Raw genomic sequence first — 17,740 nt, 5'->3', positions numbered from 1 at the left:
GGAAACAGAAAATGTTGAAGAGGATGTGGAGAAAGGGGAACCCTCTTGCACTGTTGGTGGGAACATGAACTGGTACAGCTGCTCTGGAAAACTGTGTGGAGGTTCCTCAAAGAGTTAAAAATAGACCTGCCCTACGATCCAGCAATTGCACTGTTGGGGATTTACCCCAAAGATACAGATGCAATGAAACGCCAGGACACCTGCACCCCGATGTTTCTAGCAGGAATGTCCACAATAGCCAAACTGTAGAAGGAGTCTCAGTGTCCATCGAAAGATGAATGGATAAAGAAGATGTGGTCTTAGTATACAATGGAATATTACTCAGCCATTAGAAACGACAAATACCCACCATTGGGTATTTGTATTTGTTTCAACGTAGATGGATTTGGAGGGTGTTATGCTGAGTAAAGTAAGTCAATCAGAGAAGGACAAACATTATATGGTCTCATCCACTGAGGAATATAAGAAATAGTGAAAGGGAATAAAGAGGAAAGGAGGGAAAATGAGTGGGAAATATCAGTGAGGGTGACAGACATGAGAAACTCCTAACTCTGGGAAACAAACAAGGGGTAGTGAAAGGGGAGGTGTGTGGGGGAAAGGGGTGACTGGGTGATGAGCACCAAGGGAGGCACTTGACAGGGCGAGCACTGGGTGTTATGCTATGTGTTGGCAAATTGAACTCCAATAACAAAAAGATAATGCTGGCCTCATTGAACAAATTTGCAAGTTTCCCTTCCATTTCTATTTTTTGAAACAGCTTCAGAATAATTTGTATTAGTTCTTCTTTAAATGCTTGGTAGAATTACCCTGGGAAGCTATGTGGCCCTGGACTCTTGTTTGTCAGGAGATTTTTGATTACTGCTTCTATTTCCTTACTGGTTATAGGTCTGTGCAGGTTTTCTATTTCTTCCTGTTTTAGTTTGGTAGTTTATAAGTTTCCGAGATTGCATCCATTTCTTCCAGATTGCCTAATTTGTTGTCATATAATCGCTCATAATATGGAACCAGAAAAGACCCTGAATTGCCAGAAGAATGTTGAAAAAGAAAACCAAACCTGGTAGCATCACAATTTCTTACTTCAAGCTATATTACAAAGCTGTAATAATCAAGACAGTATGGTACTGGCTTAAAAACACACACTGGTGAAAAAATTATAACTAATTCTATTGAAGTAAGGAATAAGAGCTCCCACTATTAACTTGCTATCTTAGCCAATGCAAAATGACCAGAGGAAGAAATAAGAATAGTAAATATTGGAAAGGAAGAGTCCAACACTATAAAATAAGCCCATTTAGAACTAGCAAAAGTGTTCAGAATAATATCTAAGCAGTTTAAATGATGCCAAAGTTTATTAATCAGTGTTTTTTTCCATACTTCCTATATCCAGTTAGAAAATATAAAGTATTTAACTTCAAGAGCAACAAAAACAAATACCGTGGATTTAAAAGAGATATTCCTATTTAATGAAATTTATGACACTTTGCAGAAGGACCTGAACAATGACAAAAATTAATGGAGAGATTCTGCTTAAATTATCTATTGTCACATGACGAATGACTCCAATATTTGGTTACTTAGCACAAGAATGACTTATTTTTTTCTTTTTTTGAAAAAGATTTATTTGAGAGAGAGAATGTGAGTGTAAGAAATAGAAGAGCATAAGCCAGGGAGGGGTATAAGGAAAGGGAAGAGCAGAGGGAGAAGGAGGAACATATTCTCTACTGAGCAGGAAGCTCAATGTGGGACTCGATCCCAGGACCCTGGGATCATAAGCTGAGCTGAAGGAAGATGCTTAACCGACTGAGCCATCCAGGCACCTCATAACTTTTTTTTTTTTTTCCTAATGATTCCATGAGTTGACAATCCCTGTGTTTTTCTGTTGTTCTCACCTAAGATCATTCATGTGGCTATAGTCATCTGAAGACTTGATTAGAGCTGGGGGATCCAAAGTGGGCTTACCTAGATTATCTTGCAGTTGATGTGGCTAGACACCTCAGTTCTCCTTCTCCAGTGGGCTACACTGGGCTTCTTCTTATCATGGTAATCTCAGGGTTGTAAGAAGGTAGAAGCTTCAAGTTTTCTTAGATTTTATGTCAGAAATCATCATCATTTTTTTGCTTTTGTATTTGTCAATAGAGTCATAAGCCCTTTCATAGTCAATAATTGGAATGAGCACCACCCCTAGACTGACAGAACATCAAAGACTCATTTCAAAGGGAGAAAGGGCATTCTGGGATGGAAGAAATTTTTGACCATTAAGCAATCTACCACACATTTGCATTGCTAAATCGGATCACTCATAAATGTAATAATCTAAATTCTCTCTTTAATAATCTATATAGGTAAATACAATCCAATGAAAATCGATACATTAATTTTTAGAGAACACAATGAGATAATCCTAAAGTTCAACCAGAAGACAAAAATGAATACAGATAGCCAAGAAAATTTCCAAACAGAGCAACAACAAGGGAAACTGGACCAACAAAATTTCAAAATATACTGTACCTTCATAGTTAAAACAGTGTGGTAATGGTGCAAGGATTAGGCAAATGGATCAGTATTTTTTTAAATAGAGAATCAAGGAGAAGAACCATACATATATTGAACTTTGTTATTGTGAGGGAGCATTCCAAAAACAGTGGATGAAATTTAATCACAGAATTAATGAATATCCTTTTTTAAAAGATTTATTTATTTATTTATTTATTAGAGAGAGATAGAGAACATGAGCAAGGAGAGGGGGAGAGGGAGACAGACTCTCCAGCTGACTCCCTGCTGAGCATGGAGCTTATTGTGGGGCTCTATCTCAGGACCCTGAGATCATGAGAACTAAGCTGAAATTAAGAGTTGGGTATCTAACAGACTGAGGCACCCAAGTGCCACTGAGTATCTTTTTCAAAGACTAAGTTAAATCTAATACTTTATACCATGGATAAAAGTGTTCAGTATTCAGATATACTATAAAAATATTAAGAGCATGTAATGGAATTCTTTGTCAATTTAGAAGGCATAAAGGAAAAGGTTGATGAAATTGACTATAAATAAGTTACAACATTCTATACAATGATGAATAAAGTGAAGAACCAAGATAGACTGGGAGAACATATTTGCAATGCCTGTTCATAAATAATTAACACTCAAATTATAGTAATATTTCTTATAAGGCAATAAAAAGCAATAGGAGTGAGAAAATGGGCAGATAACCTAAGCAAGGTACGCAGAAGAGAATAATTCAAATGACCAGCAAACATAAAGATGCCTAACTTCACCAATAATCATGTAATATAAATTAAAGCAATGGGATTTTTTTTCTTTCACTAATGTATTTGTTTTAAGATTGATTCTATTCAGTAGTGACAACTATGTGAAAAATGAGTAGTCTCACTTCTAGTGATGGCATGCATTCTTAAAATATTGTCAAAGGCTAATAGGCAATTTCTATCAAAATTAGACAATTTTTACACTGCAGTTCCACCTTTAGAAATCTAAACCTTATAGAGAAACTCAGGCACAAAAGATGCATATACAATTCTAATGGCAGCACTGTCTAGAATCAGAAAACAATGGGGCCTGTTTAAATTTCTATTCATAAGTTAATAAACAATTTATTGTTCATTCATTCTACAGAACAACGTAGAACTGTAAAACAATGAATTAGGCCCTTCTGTATTGAATATATTAGGTGAAAACGTCACAGAGAAATAGATGTTGATCCCATTTATATAGAAAGAAAAAAATCAATATTTATATATTTCTGCAGGTAAACTTGTGGAAAAACTATTAAAAGTCATTACCTCTGCGGATAGGAGTAAAAATGTACAGTTTTCACATTAGATAATGTGTGTGTTTTTACTGCTTATATCTCTTACAAAGAAGATTAGTGCGTATGATATAATTTTTAAAGGAATCTGAATGAAAGATGTTATTAACGTAATAGATTTCATCAAGTTCTAGGAAGCTTCAGAGACAGTGACAAGGAAGCCAAGGGCTGTGGAAACTTTCTCATAAGAGATAGTGTTGAAGAACCTGGGCATCTTGTGTTTGAGTAAGAGAAAACTTATATTTGCTCCAGGGAACAGAGCTATGGCCAAGTGGATGAAAATTCAGGAGACAAAGTAAAACTTTCTAATTATTCACGACACTCAAATGTGAGCTAGGTTTCTGAAAAAGGCAGTGGGAGCTTCTGTTACTGGAAGAAGCAAGCAGAGACAGGGCAACAATTTGTTAGGCTTATTTTATAGACAGAGACTGTATTGTTGGGGGGTGGGATGGGGGAGAGGGGTCCAAAAGAAGCCATTTAAACCTTAGGTTCTGGGATTCCAAACGTCCTGAGTAGATATAAACATAAAAATTATTGTGCATGACCTATGTAGTCCATGATGCATCTCAGATTATGTCTGGAACAAAGCCATGACATCTAGCTAGAAGATCATAGTTCTATGAGAAAATTCATAGAATTTCACCTTTAAGTGGAGCCAGATAAGCTCTCCATTTTAAATTTCAGATCCTTTAGCATCAAAGTGGAATTCATAGACCAGAAGCATCCGCTTATTAGACATGCAGAGTCTCAGACTTTACTGTAGACCTACTTAATCAGAATCTGCATTTTAATGAATCTACTAGGGATTCCTATTCTTGAATCTGAGAAGCACTGATTATCCAACTATCTATAGAACTTCTCTTATTCTGGAGCCTTCAAAGTCCAAATAAAAAGAAACAACTCATCAAAAGAAAAAAAAAGCCTCAGTAATTAGAAGTTTTGATTAGCACTGCTCATAATCTGGGAGACATGAGGACAAGAAGGGAAGTATGGCCATATATATATACATAGATATATCTGCATGGGTGTACATGTAGTGCATATACATTATGTACACACACACACACACACACACACACACACACCCTTACCTCCACTCTCTCTAGTTATCAGTGCAAATTGGTGCTTATCAACTGTTTTACTTTTGAAAGAGATTTCAGCTCACCTCCCCACAAGTGAATAGCATTCTCAATTTAATTAAACACTGAATAGAAAAAGATAAACATCTTTGAGACTTTTTCATACGTTTCGTTTTGACAGCTGTTATTACTTAGGACATCATTAATGTCATATTCTACATTTTATGGTGTATTATGAATTCTTTCCATTGGTTTCAGCATATAAATGGTTATTTCAACCTTGCTTTACTAGGCATTGAACATTTCTTTTCACATCGAGACTGTTTGGGACATAGGAGTTGTGGAAGGAGGTTACCATAAAAGAAGAAAAAAAAACTCTTCAAGAGAAGAAAGCTTCCAGGTAGCTGGAAAAATCCTAATTGCCATGTAAAGCCTTAGCAAAAGTGTACTGTCGTCTGACTTATTTGACTATATCTATTTCTTGAATCGTCTTGGCTTTTCACTTGTGTACTAACACTTTTAATGGAAAATAATGAATTCAGCAATGTAGGGGGACATCACAATTAAACTTTGTGCTGGATCTTCTCGAAACATTGTTTCTCACAAACAGTTTTCTTAACAAGTCATGTTGTCTTTTAGCGGGCTTTGCAGAGTTTAGAGCAGATTCTCCCCAACTGGCCCCAGATGGAAAAAACACTCTTGAAATTGGATGGTTTTTTAAGTGTAGCTCTCCACAGCCTTCTCAAAGGGGGGGTGGGGGGAGCTTGAACAGAATGCATTTAGTAGCATGGTCTATAATTCCCCCAGCAGCCCACGTTATTTGGATGTTTTTGCTTCTGGCTGTGGAATTTTTCTAATTTAATTAACTCATTAGCGTTAGCAGATGACACAGTGTGAAAATTCTTTTCCCCAGTCACTTATCTAAATATTCTTCCATTCCTCTGGGGTTATGTGCACACTTTATTTATTTTTAAAAGTTATTTATTTATCTGTCTCATTTTTACAGTGACTTTCCCCTTAGGAGTTCATGGGCAACATACGGGCATTTCATGTAATGTACTAGAAGCATTTCTTTAAGCAATAAATGGAGAGGAGGTAGAGGAGGGAACAAAACAGGGAGAACAGCTTTACTGAGAAGGAAGGGGAGGGAAAGAACAGATGGTTGGAGAAGAGCAGCCCGAGCTGAAATGCTTATCCTGGTCCAAAAGCCTTGCTATTCCATCTCTTAGCTTTTGGTTCATACACTGTAAAAATGTAGCAATAGTTTCTGTCTGGAAATCAGCTGGAAATACTTGAATGGCAATGAAGGCAAGTTTTACAGGATTATTCCAACCAGAAATGAGTCTTCTTTGTGCCAAAAACATTCATTCATTCACTTTTTTAAAACCTTTTATGATATGAATCTTCCTTCCCTCAAAATTTGAGGATGTGTTCTTTCCTTTCTCCTTTCTCTTCTCTTCTCTTCTCTTCTCTTCTCTTCTCTTCTCTTCTCTTCTCTTCTCTTCTCTTCTCTTCTCTTCTCATGAGCCCTGGGGCCAAAATAGATATTGAATAAAAGTTATTCTTTTTTTAAAAAAAGATTCTATTTATTCATGAGAGAGAGAGAGGCAGAGACACCAGTAGAGGGAGAAGCAGGCTCCATGCAGGGAGCCCGACGTGGGACTCGATCGTGGGTCTCCAGAATCACGCCCTGGGCTGAAGACAGCGCTAAACTGCTGAGCCACCCACGCTGCACTTATTATTGAATTCTGAATGAAAGAAATTCTGTTGAGTTATAACTAACAGTTATTGAGTATCTACTCAGGATTTGGTTTTATTTAAAGATTTCATTTATTTATTTGTGGAAGAGAGAACACTAGAGAGAGCAGGAGAAGGGGGGAAGGCAGAGGCAAACTATGTGCTGAGCAAGGAGCCCAATGCAGGACCCAATCCCAGGACCCTGGGATCAGGACCTCAGCCAAAGGCAGACACCCAACCTACTGAGACACTCAGGTGACCTCTACTCAGTACTTGAAAATGAGCATCGTAAGCCTCAGAGCCATCTTGTTAAGATGATTGCTGCTGCTGCTATTTTCATTTTATCCAGGAAGAAACTGGGACCAAGCCATGTTAAATAAATTGCTCAAGCTCATAAAGATCACTTATGGTCACAGAACTTTTCAGCAGGATAATTTGAACTCAGGACTCTCCAGGATGCTGCTACCCAAAATGATGTGGATGTAGCAGAGTCAGGATGGAAGAGCCTCAAACTGCCATGAGGAAGCTTCTTTGGGTTCCTGCTGAGAGAGAATCATAACCCGACTTTCTGTAGCAAATAAATATGTCTTGGGTAATAGAAAGCATTGACACTGAGTTGTATATTTTGAAAGGCTCAACTTTATGAACTTTTTTTTATTATATCTCAACTTAAAAAGTATTTAAATAGTAAGAGTTGGAAATGATTGAATGGTAGATGTTTTGGAGGTGTGAAGAGCTTTCCCTGTCCTTTGTTCCTAAGGAGCTTAATTCACATTAGTATCTGTTCTTTCACTGTTGTAGTTTGCTGAGCTGCATGCTGAACGACAGCAAAGATTTCCAGACCCTGCCTGTGCTGGAATCCCCTAGTTCCTGGGTTGGAGGTAGCCGTTTATGTAAAGGGACCATGAGGCAGTAATTCTTAGGGTTTCTTTCTGGCATTTAAACTATCAGCTGTAAGCTACTGAGTAGCTTCTAGGGTGAGAAGTTTAATAAACATGAGCCATGAAATCATTCTTTAAAACCAATTTTCATCATCATGCAAGATTTTCCTCCACTTCAAAGAAAAAAGCTGTTGTCACATCCTGCAGAGAGTGTTTCCAGCCACTAACTTATCTGGCAAGGACTGGCCACATTTGGGAAATCTGTTAGCATGCAGTCTTCTAAATCAGTTTCAGGGTGCTGTTAGGACTTAAATAGACATTTTGTGGTTGTAAGTCACAGCATTTGGCATTTTTTTTTTTATTCTCCTGTCCAGAATGGAGACAGTGGTTTTCTGTTCCAAGTGTGCGTGCACACACACCAGCACTCACACACTCCTACACATTCACACGTGTGCAACCCCACACAGTTATGTACATGTGCAAGTACTTCATGAATGGATGTATCAATAGCAAAAAGTTGTTGAGCCAACATACCTTCTAGGAGGAAACTGCTGTATGTGTGTGTTTAAAGTATAAGAAAAGGCAACTGCTTTCCTTTACATGGACCTAATACATCTGGATGAAAAGATTTCAATACAAAGCTGACAGGAGTTTCAAACATTCTATTTGGTAGCTATAAGCAAATCTTACAGATTCAGTTTCCTCTTTTCCCTCCTGCTCTTTGCACTTAGAAATAAGAGCAGGATACTCTTGGAGAACAGTGGAGAGAAAGGGAATGAATGGGTCTGGAAGCATTTGAGTCAGGAATTTCTTCCACTCTTGTCCTTGCTTTTGGAGGTTCTTTTCCCCATCCTCTGAATGATGGCTTCACTCTGAGTTTCTAAGATTCTATTTGTGCATTAACTTAGAATCTAGATATGATATTTCTGTCTTTAGTCAATATTAATTTTTGCATGTAGCGAAAGACTACTTTCAGCAAGATGATTAGTGAGCTAGACAGGATGGGCATACTGGGGAGATGCCGATCCATATTGTTTGTATCTAATATTCTTCTTCTTTGGGATCAGTGTTTTCAGCTTAAGTATTATTAGTTGCAGTGACTGAAAAAAGGCAGTTGTTTCTGCCAGTAACTGTGTGTCCCTTGGCCTTCAAGGAAAGGAAAGCAAGAAACGTGCTTCACCCTTTCAAACTGGTGCTGCATGTCAGAGTCATTCAGAGAGCTTAAAGTAATGAAAACTGCATCGACCCCTAAGAATCCTGACTGATTTGATCTCTGTGACTCCCCTGGGTGACTCCAATAGATGGCAAAGTTGAGGACCACTGCTTCAACCAGTGGTTAACAACCCAGGCTGCTGTCACCATACTCTAGTGCCTGGGGGCCCTGTGCCTAGAGATTTCAGTGATCTGAGATGGGATATGGGCATTGATGTGTTTTACAAGGTCTGCAACCAGGGTGGAGATGCATGAACTGCCTTGTCAGGGACAAGAAACTTGCTGCCTTTTTGTTTGGTCTTTGGCCCGTTCAATTCTGAAATCATTCTTTGTAGGATTTATACCATTAGGAACTAGTATACTGGATACTGCAAGGGATGTGCCAGTGAGCTTGCCAGTTGTATATGAGGCTGCAAACAATCCTATTTTGCATAGTTTGTTGCTTAACGAAGCTGACTGAAAAAGTATCCTGAATCTTACATTGTCTCATCACAACTTCACAAGAACCTGGTGAGAACAGATTGGCGAATGTAAATTCACAGAAGTTAGGGAACATACTCAAGTTTACGTGGCAAAGAGGGCTGAAAGCTAAATCTTTTAATGCCTTTGGTTCTACCTTTTTGCTCCATTTCTTCCAGGATTACCATTAAAATTTCAAAACAGAGGTGGGAAGTAGGGGAATCAGAGAGGCAGGAATTGCTATGGAGAAAAGTTCTCAGAATATGTGTGAGTGTATGAGAGAATGTGAATAGGTGTGTCTGCATGTGAGTGACAATGCACTTGTGAGCAAATATGCCTTTGAGGTTTATTTAATGGTGTTTGATTACAGTCCCTTGAAAATTATACAGTCTGTTAATAAAGTCTGGCAGAAAAAAGAAATCAGTGATGTCTTTAGGAATATTAAAGGACCTGTCTAGCGTTGAAAGGCCATTACTATCTGTGAGAAAAATTAAAGAGAGTTTATTAAGGCCAACACAGATTCTACAGATACCTAGAAAATGATATTTTCATCAGTAAGAGAGAGATGCACGTGAGAGGAGAAGGGAGACTGATATCAATGTCCATCAGGCAAAAAAAGATGCTTAATTTCCTGTCTTCCTTCAAATCTGACCATTTTCCTTCCCTTGCAAGGAGGGAGAAGCTTCCAACCCATCACTTGGAGGCAGATCTGTGTTCTTTATAACCAGCGTTGTTAGAAGCCACAGAAAAGGCATGAACAGGACTCAGTTATGGTACTTTGTAAGTTCAGGCAGGTCCTAAGCAGTAATTTTTAAGTTGATAATAGTTTTAAAATCATGATAAAATATTTTCTTTGAGGCTTGAGTATGTCTGTGTGTTTGGCTATAAAAATAATTTCAGGGTTATAAATGTGTATAGCAGTTCTTTGCTGTAGCAATGTTATATTGCCACCTTGCTCTTTATGTGATCACAAAGACAGCTGTAAACATTCATTTATTCCTTTATTCACGCGAACAACAAATGTTCATTGAGTGTCTGCCATGTTGCTATGCATCAGGCATTATACTACCTCGGAGAACATTGAACTTAAAATATCGTCCCTGCTCTCCAGGAACTTAGTGTCTGGTGGGATTTTTAATTCCATGCTGTTGTTCAGAAGGCTTACATAAAGGAGACCAGGAATTCCTCAAGGAAGGCTGGCTGCCTGTCCAATGGTATCTCCATGGGGTGTGACTCAATTATTGTCAAGCCTGGAAAAGAGAAACTATACTCAGTCTTTCAAGCAGGAAGAGAGTTGATGCAAGGAATCTTTTAATGAAACTTGAAAACGCTGGAGGAGCAAAAGGCATAAGTTGGTGGGACTGAAGGACTGAAAAGCTGCTTCTGCCTTTTTAAATACTGAGCTTGGAGGAATCACAGAAGGTACTGGATCATGCAGTCACCTGCTGTTGATGCTGCTCATCAAGACCTCTAGACCTTCAATAAAGAGAAGTGTATAGCGGGGGAAGGCAGGAAAGGGTGGGTGGTAGTGAGGCCGGTGAAATCCAACAGTGAATTAACCAGCAGAGAGGGTCTGGGAGTAGCCACTGACACTCAGAGTTTTCTGTCAGGTGTTAGACTCATAAATTTATTAGTACCCTTAGATATGATCAGACTTTGAAATCTGACTGAAATTAAATTGTATGGACTGAAATGTAACCCCTGGAAATTCATGTTGAAGTCCTAACACCCAAAGGGACCATATTTGGAGATAGGGCCTTTTAGGAGGTAATTGAGGTTAAAAAAAGTCATAAGAGTAGGGGCCTCATTCAATAGGACTGATGTCCTTATAAGCAAGAGAAAAGAAAGAGGCACCAGAAGCATGTATGCAAAGGAAAAAGTCATGTCGGGACACAGAAGGTGACCAAATGTATGCTAAGGAGAGATGTCTCACCAGAAACCAACACTGCCAACACCTTGATCTTGAACTTCCAGCTTCCAGAACTGTGAGAAAATAAATTTCTATTGCTTAAGCCACTGAGTCTGTAATATTCTGTTATATATTGCAAGCTGACTGATATACTAAGCAAATATCTAAATGATGAATATAAAGAGTCAGATGCTGACTTGCAAATTTGTATTAAAAATGTAACTTTTCAAAAGATTGCCTCCTTATATTTGCTGGTCAACACATTCTTCTTCTATAAGCAAAACTACTTGTGAATCAAATAAAATTGGAAGGTTGTTTTATGGCAGTGGTCTCTAAGCAAGGGGATTTGTTGGATGATACAAATGGCCAGTGTAATGCCAAAGTATCTGGGATCTGACATACTCACGTCCCCTCTAGCCATGCAGTCTTTTCTGGGTATGTGTAAATGCGGGCACTGTCGTTCCGCAACAGTGCTGGAGGTGGAGTGTGATAGCCTTCCTGATTTTTCCTTTTGTGGACTCCTCTCCTTTTCATATTGATACAACCTGGTTGCCACTTTGTTTCATGCATGGGCTTCCTTTGATCCTTTCAGATGACTTTACTTTGTTTGATCCTTTCCATGATTGCTTTATGGAATAATTCATGAATTTTCAAGTTCTTGGTATGGTGGTAGTACATACATTTAGGATGGTAACTGGCCAGGACACATTGCTACCGCTGTACTACTAGTTGCCATTGATCCTGTTCTTCTGATTGGCTAATTCCTGTGCCTTTTCAGTTGCTGAATGTTTTGAAGGTCAATCTCTGCCCAAATAACTGACACTATAAAGTATGAAAAGAAATTGACCAGGCTAAACCGTTCAATCAGCCTTCCACATAGCAGACTGGGCTGTTTCAGGACTTTTAAAAGGATCCCTGTTTCCCAAAATGACAATCCCATCAGCCTATATGGAGCAATAAATCGAGCCACTAGAGTTACTCATGAAAGAATTTAATTATATTTACCAGAAGGGATGATCAATATGTCTGATATTTAAAGCTTACCTACTATGTGCCAGGTATTGGGAAAACTCTTTAAATAGATCATCTCATTAATCATCCCAACAACCCCACTCTGAGGAAAGTCCTATTATTAATGTCATTTTATGGATGAATCAATTGAAGCCTATATAGAGTAAATGGTTTGTCTAATGTTACTAGCTAGCAAGGAGTAATCAAACCCTAAGATTAAATGTTGTGCTCAGAACAAACAAGTTATCTTGTCCTATAAGATGCTTGTGTGATGCAGTTGTCGCTTTATGACTTAGAACTTGCTCATCCATTATCTTCCCAACTCATACTTAAAAAACTGGTTCCCTATTCTGGAGGTATACAAACCTCTTTCCGGATTTTTCCCAGCAGAAAGACTAGTCTCTATCTAGAATGCTCTTTACCTGCATTTTTATATGACTGGCTTCTCTTTTTATCATTCTGTCTAAAATGATCTCCCCTTCCACATGCTTGACACTGCAATACCACCTCATGATGGTTATTTCCTCCCTAAGCAGGTACCTCTCATGATTCGGAGTTGTTCACTTATTTATTTCCTCTATCTTCCATGAAGTTCCATGAAGGCAGGAATTCAGTCTCTCTCATATATGACTGTGTCACTAACACCTAAGGACTGGGACCTTCATACATGAGGCACTTCAGAAATACATGCTACCTGCCAAAGGATTATGTATTGCGATCTACCAAATGCCAGGGCTCTTTGGAATATGATGTAGGAGGGTGAGAAATTATATATATATATATATATATATATATATATATATATATATATATATGAAAAATGACAACAGGAAAATGACTTAGGGGGTATGTTTTTGATAGAAGGAGAATTCTTAGGACCTGAGTAGTCTCTCAAGCTGGATCCATCATTACAGAGAATATCTGAGCTACCAGTGAGTGCATACAGTATGAAAATAGTGTATATATCTCATACTGAGATGAGGAGGGGGCAGCAAAGTGGATGGGAATAGCTGAAAATAGGAAAGGTAAGCCCTTAAAATAAATTTCACTTGACTAATAGGTTTGCCGATAGTACACACAACTAACTTTGTTCTGGAAAATGCTGCCAAAAGTTTTTTAACTACTATGCTTTACCAACCAGCATATAGTAAGAAATCCTATATTTAAACTGTGCTAGGTGATGGTGGTGGTTAATAAGTAAGTCCCTAAGGATTCCTATGAAATGTGGGAGAGAAAGACGTTTTTGCCCAGTGGGGTGACCAGGAAGGTCCTGTGAAGGAGATGGGACCCGCGCCAGGCACTGGAGAGGGGATAATTAGACCCAGTCGGGGTGAGGGGGTTGATCTAAAGTGTGGTTTCGGGAATGTGCCTCACATATTCAGGGACTGTAAGAAACTAATTGGCAGGAAGTAGACCTTGAACACTATGTTGAAAATTTTGGTTTTGTATCTTGAATTCAGAATGGACTCCTAGCAGTTTCCTAGCAGTTACTGAGTGAACAAGTAATGAATTGAAATTGGTCTTCCTAAAAATGAGAGGTAGTGGATGGAGGAGAGAACCTATGGCCAGGTGGAGAGTCCATCAGTTTCTTACTACCAGACCATCTTTTGGGCAAACCCTATCTGGGGCACAGTTGTCCCAGCCCTCCTCCTGGTGGGGGAAACAAGGAGCAAGATGCCATATGCTGTGAGCTGTGAGGCCAGGTCTATCATATCCTCATTAGATTTGGAACAGTTGAGAGGGCTATGGAAAATAATTTCTTTCAGTTTTATCAAAAGCTGATTGGTATATTATCCTACTTAAGTTTAGCTTTTCTACAATAGCAGGATAATGGCTATATGTTTTATGTAGATTATGAGCAATTTCTGTATTGCCAAGTGCATTCTAAACCATCAAAGATGTATTAAATTATGTTAACTTTAGTATTTATCTGGTTTTTAATGTAATCTGTGCATAATTGTAACTTACATGTAAGTTGTAGCTTATTGCCTTTATATCATTTTACATCTATCATTTGATCACCAATGTTACCTGTTTTCGCAGTTTAGAAAGATGAGTTTCAGAGAGGCTGAATGGCTTGCCAAGGTTACTTGGGGAATGGGTAGGAAAGCTGGACTAAAGCCTATTTCTCTTACTTCAGGCCATTTATATCTTGGTGAAAACTGGAAGCCAGTGCTTAAAACACATAATATTCTTACTAACCAGGACACTTGATTGTTCTAGAGCAAGCAACCACAGTGGAATATAGGGATTAACTATATCTGATATGGTAAAATGCAGTGAGTGGATATAAGTCCTCTGCCATTCATTCAGAATCCACCTGTCCTAGAGGGACTGTATCTTATAATGTTCCCCAAGTATGTTTAAATTAAATATTTTATGATGAAATATTGGCAAGTTTCAGTTTCCTCTCCTCCGGCCTTAGACTCAGCAACTCTTGGTTACGGAACCTGGTTTTGTCAGTTTGATCTCATGGAATTTGCAAACAGCATCTATGTGCTCAGTAACAGAATGATTCTGGCTGCTAGAGGGAGGACGAGTGTGGAGCAAGCATGGCATGAAACGGGCTGTTTGCTTTTTTCCACAGTCTGCTGATTCAACCTGCAAACCCATTCCCCAACTCCATTAGCAAGACCTATAAAAACACAGGGGCCTCCGTAAAGATGACTCTGACATTTGTAACACGGAGAGGTCTTTTGAGTTGAGAGAGCCCAGTTCTGTACTTAGGATTTTGAGTTGAGAGAGCCCAGTTCTGTACTTAGGATTTGGGTCTGGGTATTTTGGCTTCAACACTTGTTTCTGGTTAGAAAGCTAAAAACAAGGGTCTAAACACTGTTCACTTGGATGGTAAAACACGTGCTCACTTTTTTGCAGTGATCCTGGAAACAGAAGGGGAATTCTTATAAATCACAAAGGAAAATAAATAACTTCACCCATGGAGGGAAAGAGACAGCTTGAGAAAAGAGACTTTGGAAAAAGGCTGTCTCTAGACAGCAGTCTTGTGGTAAGTACTAAATATGCATTTACCACTCTATATGTTTTGGCTGAAAATGCATTATTCTTTGACTGTTATTTCCTGAACCCTGTGCTTTTGAAACTTCTATTCCAGTTACCCCATTAGCCCTATCCCTTGGGACTTGGTTTCATTTATTTTTTACCAAGTCAAAAGCCAGCAAATTATTGGAATGTTTGTATAGTGTCTTAATAGGCAAATGTCATAATCTGTCAACATTATATATAATTACATTAATTCCAGCCGAAGTAGACTTTAACCTATACAAAAACACTACTGTAAAGCTGATGCCAAATGCCAAGCCTATATATAGTTGTTCCAGCACCCATTTATCTTAATTTGGGGGATAGGTTGAATAAAAATTCAATAGAGCTTCAAATATTGAAGAGTGAAGAGTATCTGAGATCTTCTTCGGTATGTACCATGGTTCAATAGTTTATATCTTTCTTTCTAAGGGTGCTCATGCTGATGAGCGTCATTCTTAACAACCTGGTTGTGTTTGCTTTCAAGGAAAGAGACTAAGTCACTGATTTTGGAAGGTTGGCTGTCTCTGAGCTCAGATGTATACTTACCTCTTGTATTGCCTAATACATGCGAACAGAGCAAGAAATTAAGCGACTCACTCCTTTCTCTTTTGCTCATCTACTGAAATAGAGATATAGCTCAGCTTCTTCTTTTACATGTTGTGGAGAGATGTGCTTTATTCATTTGTATGCTTCCAGAACTTAGCCTGGAGTCTGGTCAGAGTAGGTATCCAATCAAATTTATGGGTTTTTTTTTTTTTTACAATCAAATTTATGTTGAGTGGATTTGTCAGTTGCACTTTTCCCACTCCGCTGCTATAGGTCTGGCTCTGCCAGTGTATAGACTAGCTGGTTACCCCATAATTGCTGAGGCTTAAAACTGTTCCTAGATGTGTTTCCAGGGATGGAGAAAAGGATTACGTTAAACTTTTGTGTTTAGTTCCTCTCTTATTCTTAGATTCAGTTTCTGTGTCTGTGTGGACTTTGCACTGACCAGCCTACTTTCAGAGGCTAAGAACTTATATAGCATTTTAGATTCTCCTCCCAGTGGATGTGCCCTTTTCTCATCTCTTAGGTCTTTCTATCTCCGGGTAGAATGTGATGCAAATAGTGTGTGTGTGTGTGTGTGTGTGTGTGTGTGTGTATTTATATGTCTATTCCCTGGGGATAGTTTCTGGGGAAATATATGATAAAAAGATAATTTATCAGCCTCTCCTTTGCCAAAGAAGATACTTTTTACCTACTAACCTACCAATAGGGTCTGTCCTATACCTAACAGAGGACAGAGATGCCTCTGTTTACAGAGATGCTCATTATAATATGAGCAGCACAGGAAAGGTTCTCATTTAAAAAAAAAATTGTGGGCAGCCCGGGTGGCTCAGTGGTTTGGCACCGCCTTCAGCCCAGGGTGTGATCCTGGAGACCTGGGATCCTGTCCCATGTCGGGCTCCCTGCATGGAGACTTCTCCCACTGCCTGCATCTCTGCCTCTCTCTTTCTCTGTGTCTCTCATGAATAATAAATAAAAAGTCTTTTAAAAAAATTTGTGTGTGAGGGAGAAAGCTAAAGCAGGTGGGAGAAGCAGAGGGAGAAGGATAAGCAGACTCTGAGCCGAGCACAGAGCTAATGTGGGGCTTGATCCCACAACCTTGAGATCATGACCAGAACTGATATCAAGAGTCAGACACCTAACTTGACTGAGCCACCCAGGTTCCCCACAAGAAAGATTCTCCCAACACAAAAATACCCTTGCTGATTAGTCCCTAGCATCCTAAATTCTGCTTTTTGTGCCAGAGAATATGCAAAGATGCTATATATGCAAACATGCTAAGCTATTGTCTTTCAATAATTCATAGTAGCGCTCATTAATTAAAGGTCTTGGAGCTTTCCCAAATGTCAAGCAGCTCAGCAAAATTTTGTTGAGGGCATTGGTAAACAATAGGATGCAGAGCATGGAGTGCTGGGATGCAGGACTGGTTTAGGGTGGAGAGGGAGACGCAGTGAATTACTATGAGAACATTGCATACCTGAAAATCAGAGAAAGAGGAAACAGCTTTAATGAAACCATCGTCCACATTTAAATTTTGCTCAGGGATAGGCTTGACTGTGAGCATAAATCAAAGCCTGTCATAGTAGTAGAGCTAGCTGAAAGCCCAAAACCAAGTTTGAGTTCCCATTGGCACATGGCTCTACCCTGAGTCTTGTGGGGCCTGCAGATCTATTTTCTGACTTACAGCATTGGAAAACACTGTGAAAATAAGAACCCATTGCTTGGCACCACCTGAGAAACTTAATCCTGTTAAATCTCCCCAAATGATGCTTAGGAGAGTTTTTATGTTAGTGAAATATCTTCCTTGTTTCCTCTCCAGGTAGATTAAGTGTTATGTCTGCATGTGTATAATTGGGAAAATCCTAAAAGACTGTGCTTTCTTATGAGTAGGTGGCCTGGGATATGGGAGGCCTTAAATGCCACTCAACATTATATGGTTTAGGCCATGTGACTATAAATTTGCTTTCTGTTTTAGTGTTATGTTCTTTCCTCATATGAGATGCCCAGGCAGTGACAGCAAGAGTACTTGTTTTGAGTAGGTTCT

The 17,740-nt window shown here is 38.9% G+C and overlaps 1 protein-coding gene across 4 annotated transcripts in view; it reads left to right on the top strand.

Annotated features, from left to right (window-relative positions):
* The window catches only part of NCKAP5 (NCK associated protein 5), a 973,837-nt gene that overhangs the window by 138,320 nt on the left and 817,777 nt on the right, over positions 1–17,740 (top strand). For all 4 annotated transcript variants that reach the window (XM_038565025.1, XM_038565023.1, XM_038565024.1 and 1 more), the window contains one exon: positions 14,986–15,115. In XM_038565025.1, coding sequence (XP_038420953.1) covers positions 15,047–15,115 — 69 coding nt within the window. In that variant the 5' untranslated portion in view covers positions 14,986–15,046. The remainder of the gene's footprint in view (positions 1–14,985; positions 15,116–17,740) is intronic.

This window comes from Canis lupus, chromosome 19 (genome assembly GCF_011100685.1).
Source record: "Canis lupus familiaris isolate Mischka breed German Shepherd chromosome 19, alternate assembly UU_Cfam_GSD_1.0, whole genome shotgun sequence".
Classification (NCBI taxonomy): domain Eukaryota; kingdom Metazoa; phylum Chordata; class Mammalia; order Carnivora; family Canidae; genus Canis; species Canis lupus.
Note: the sequence above shows the minus strand (reverse complement) of the source record. Positions and strands in the feature narration are given on the sequence as shown.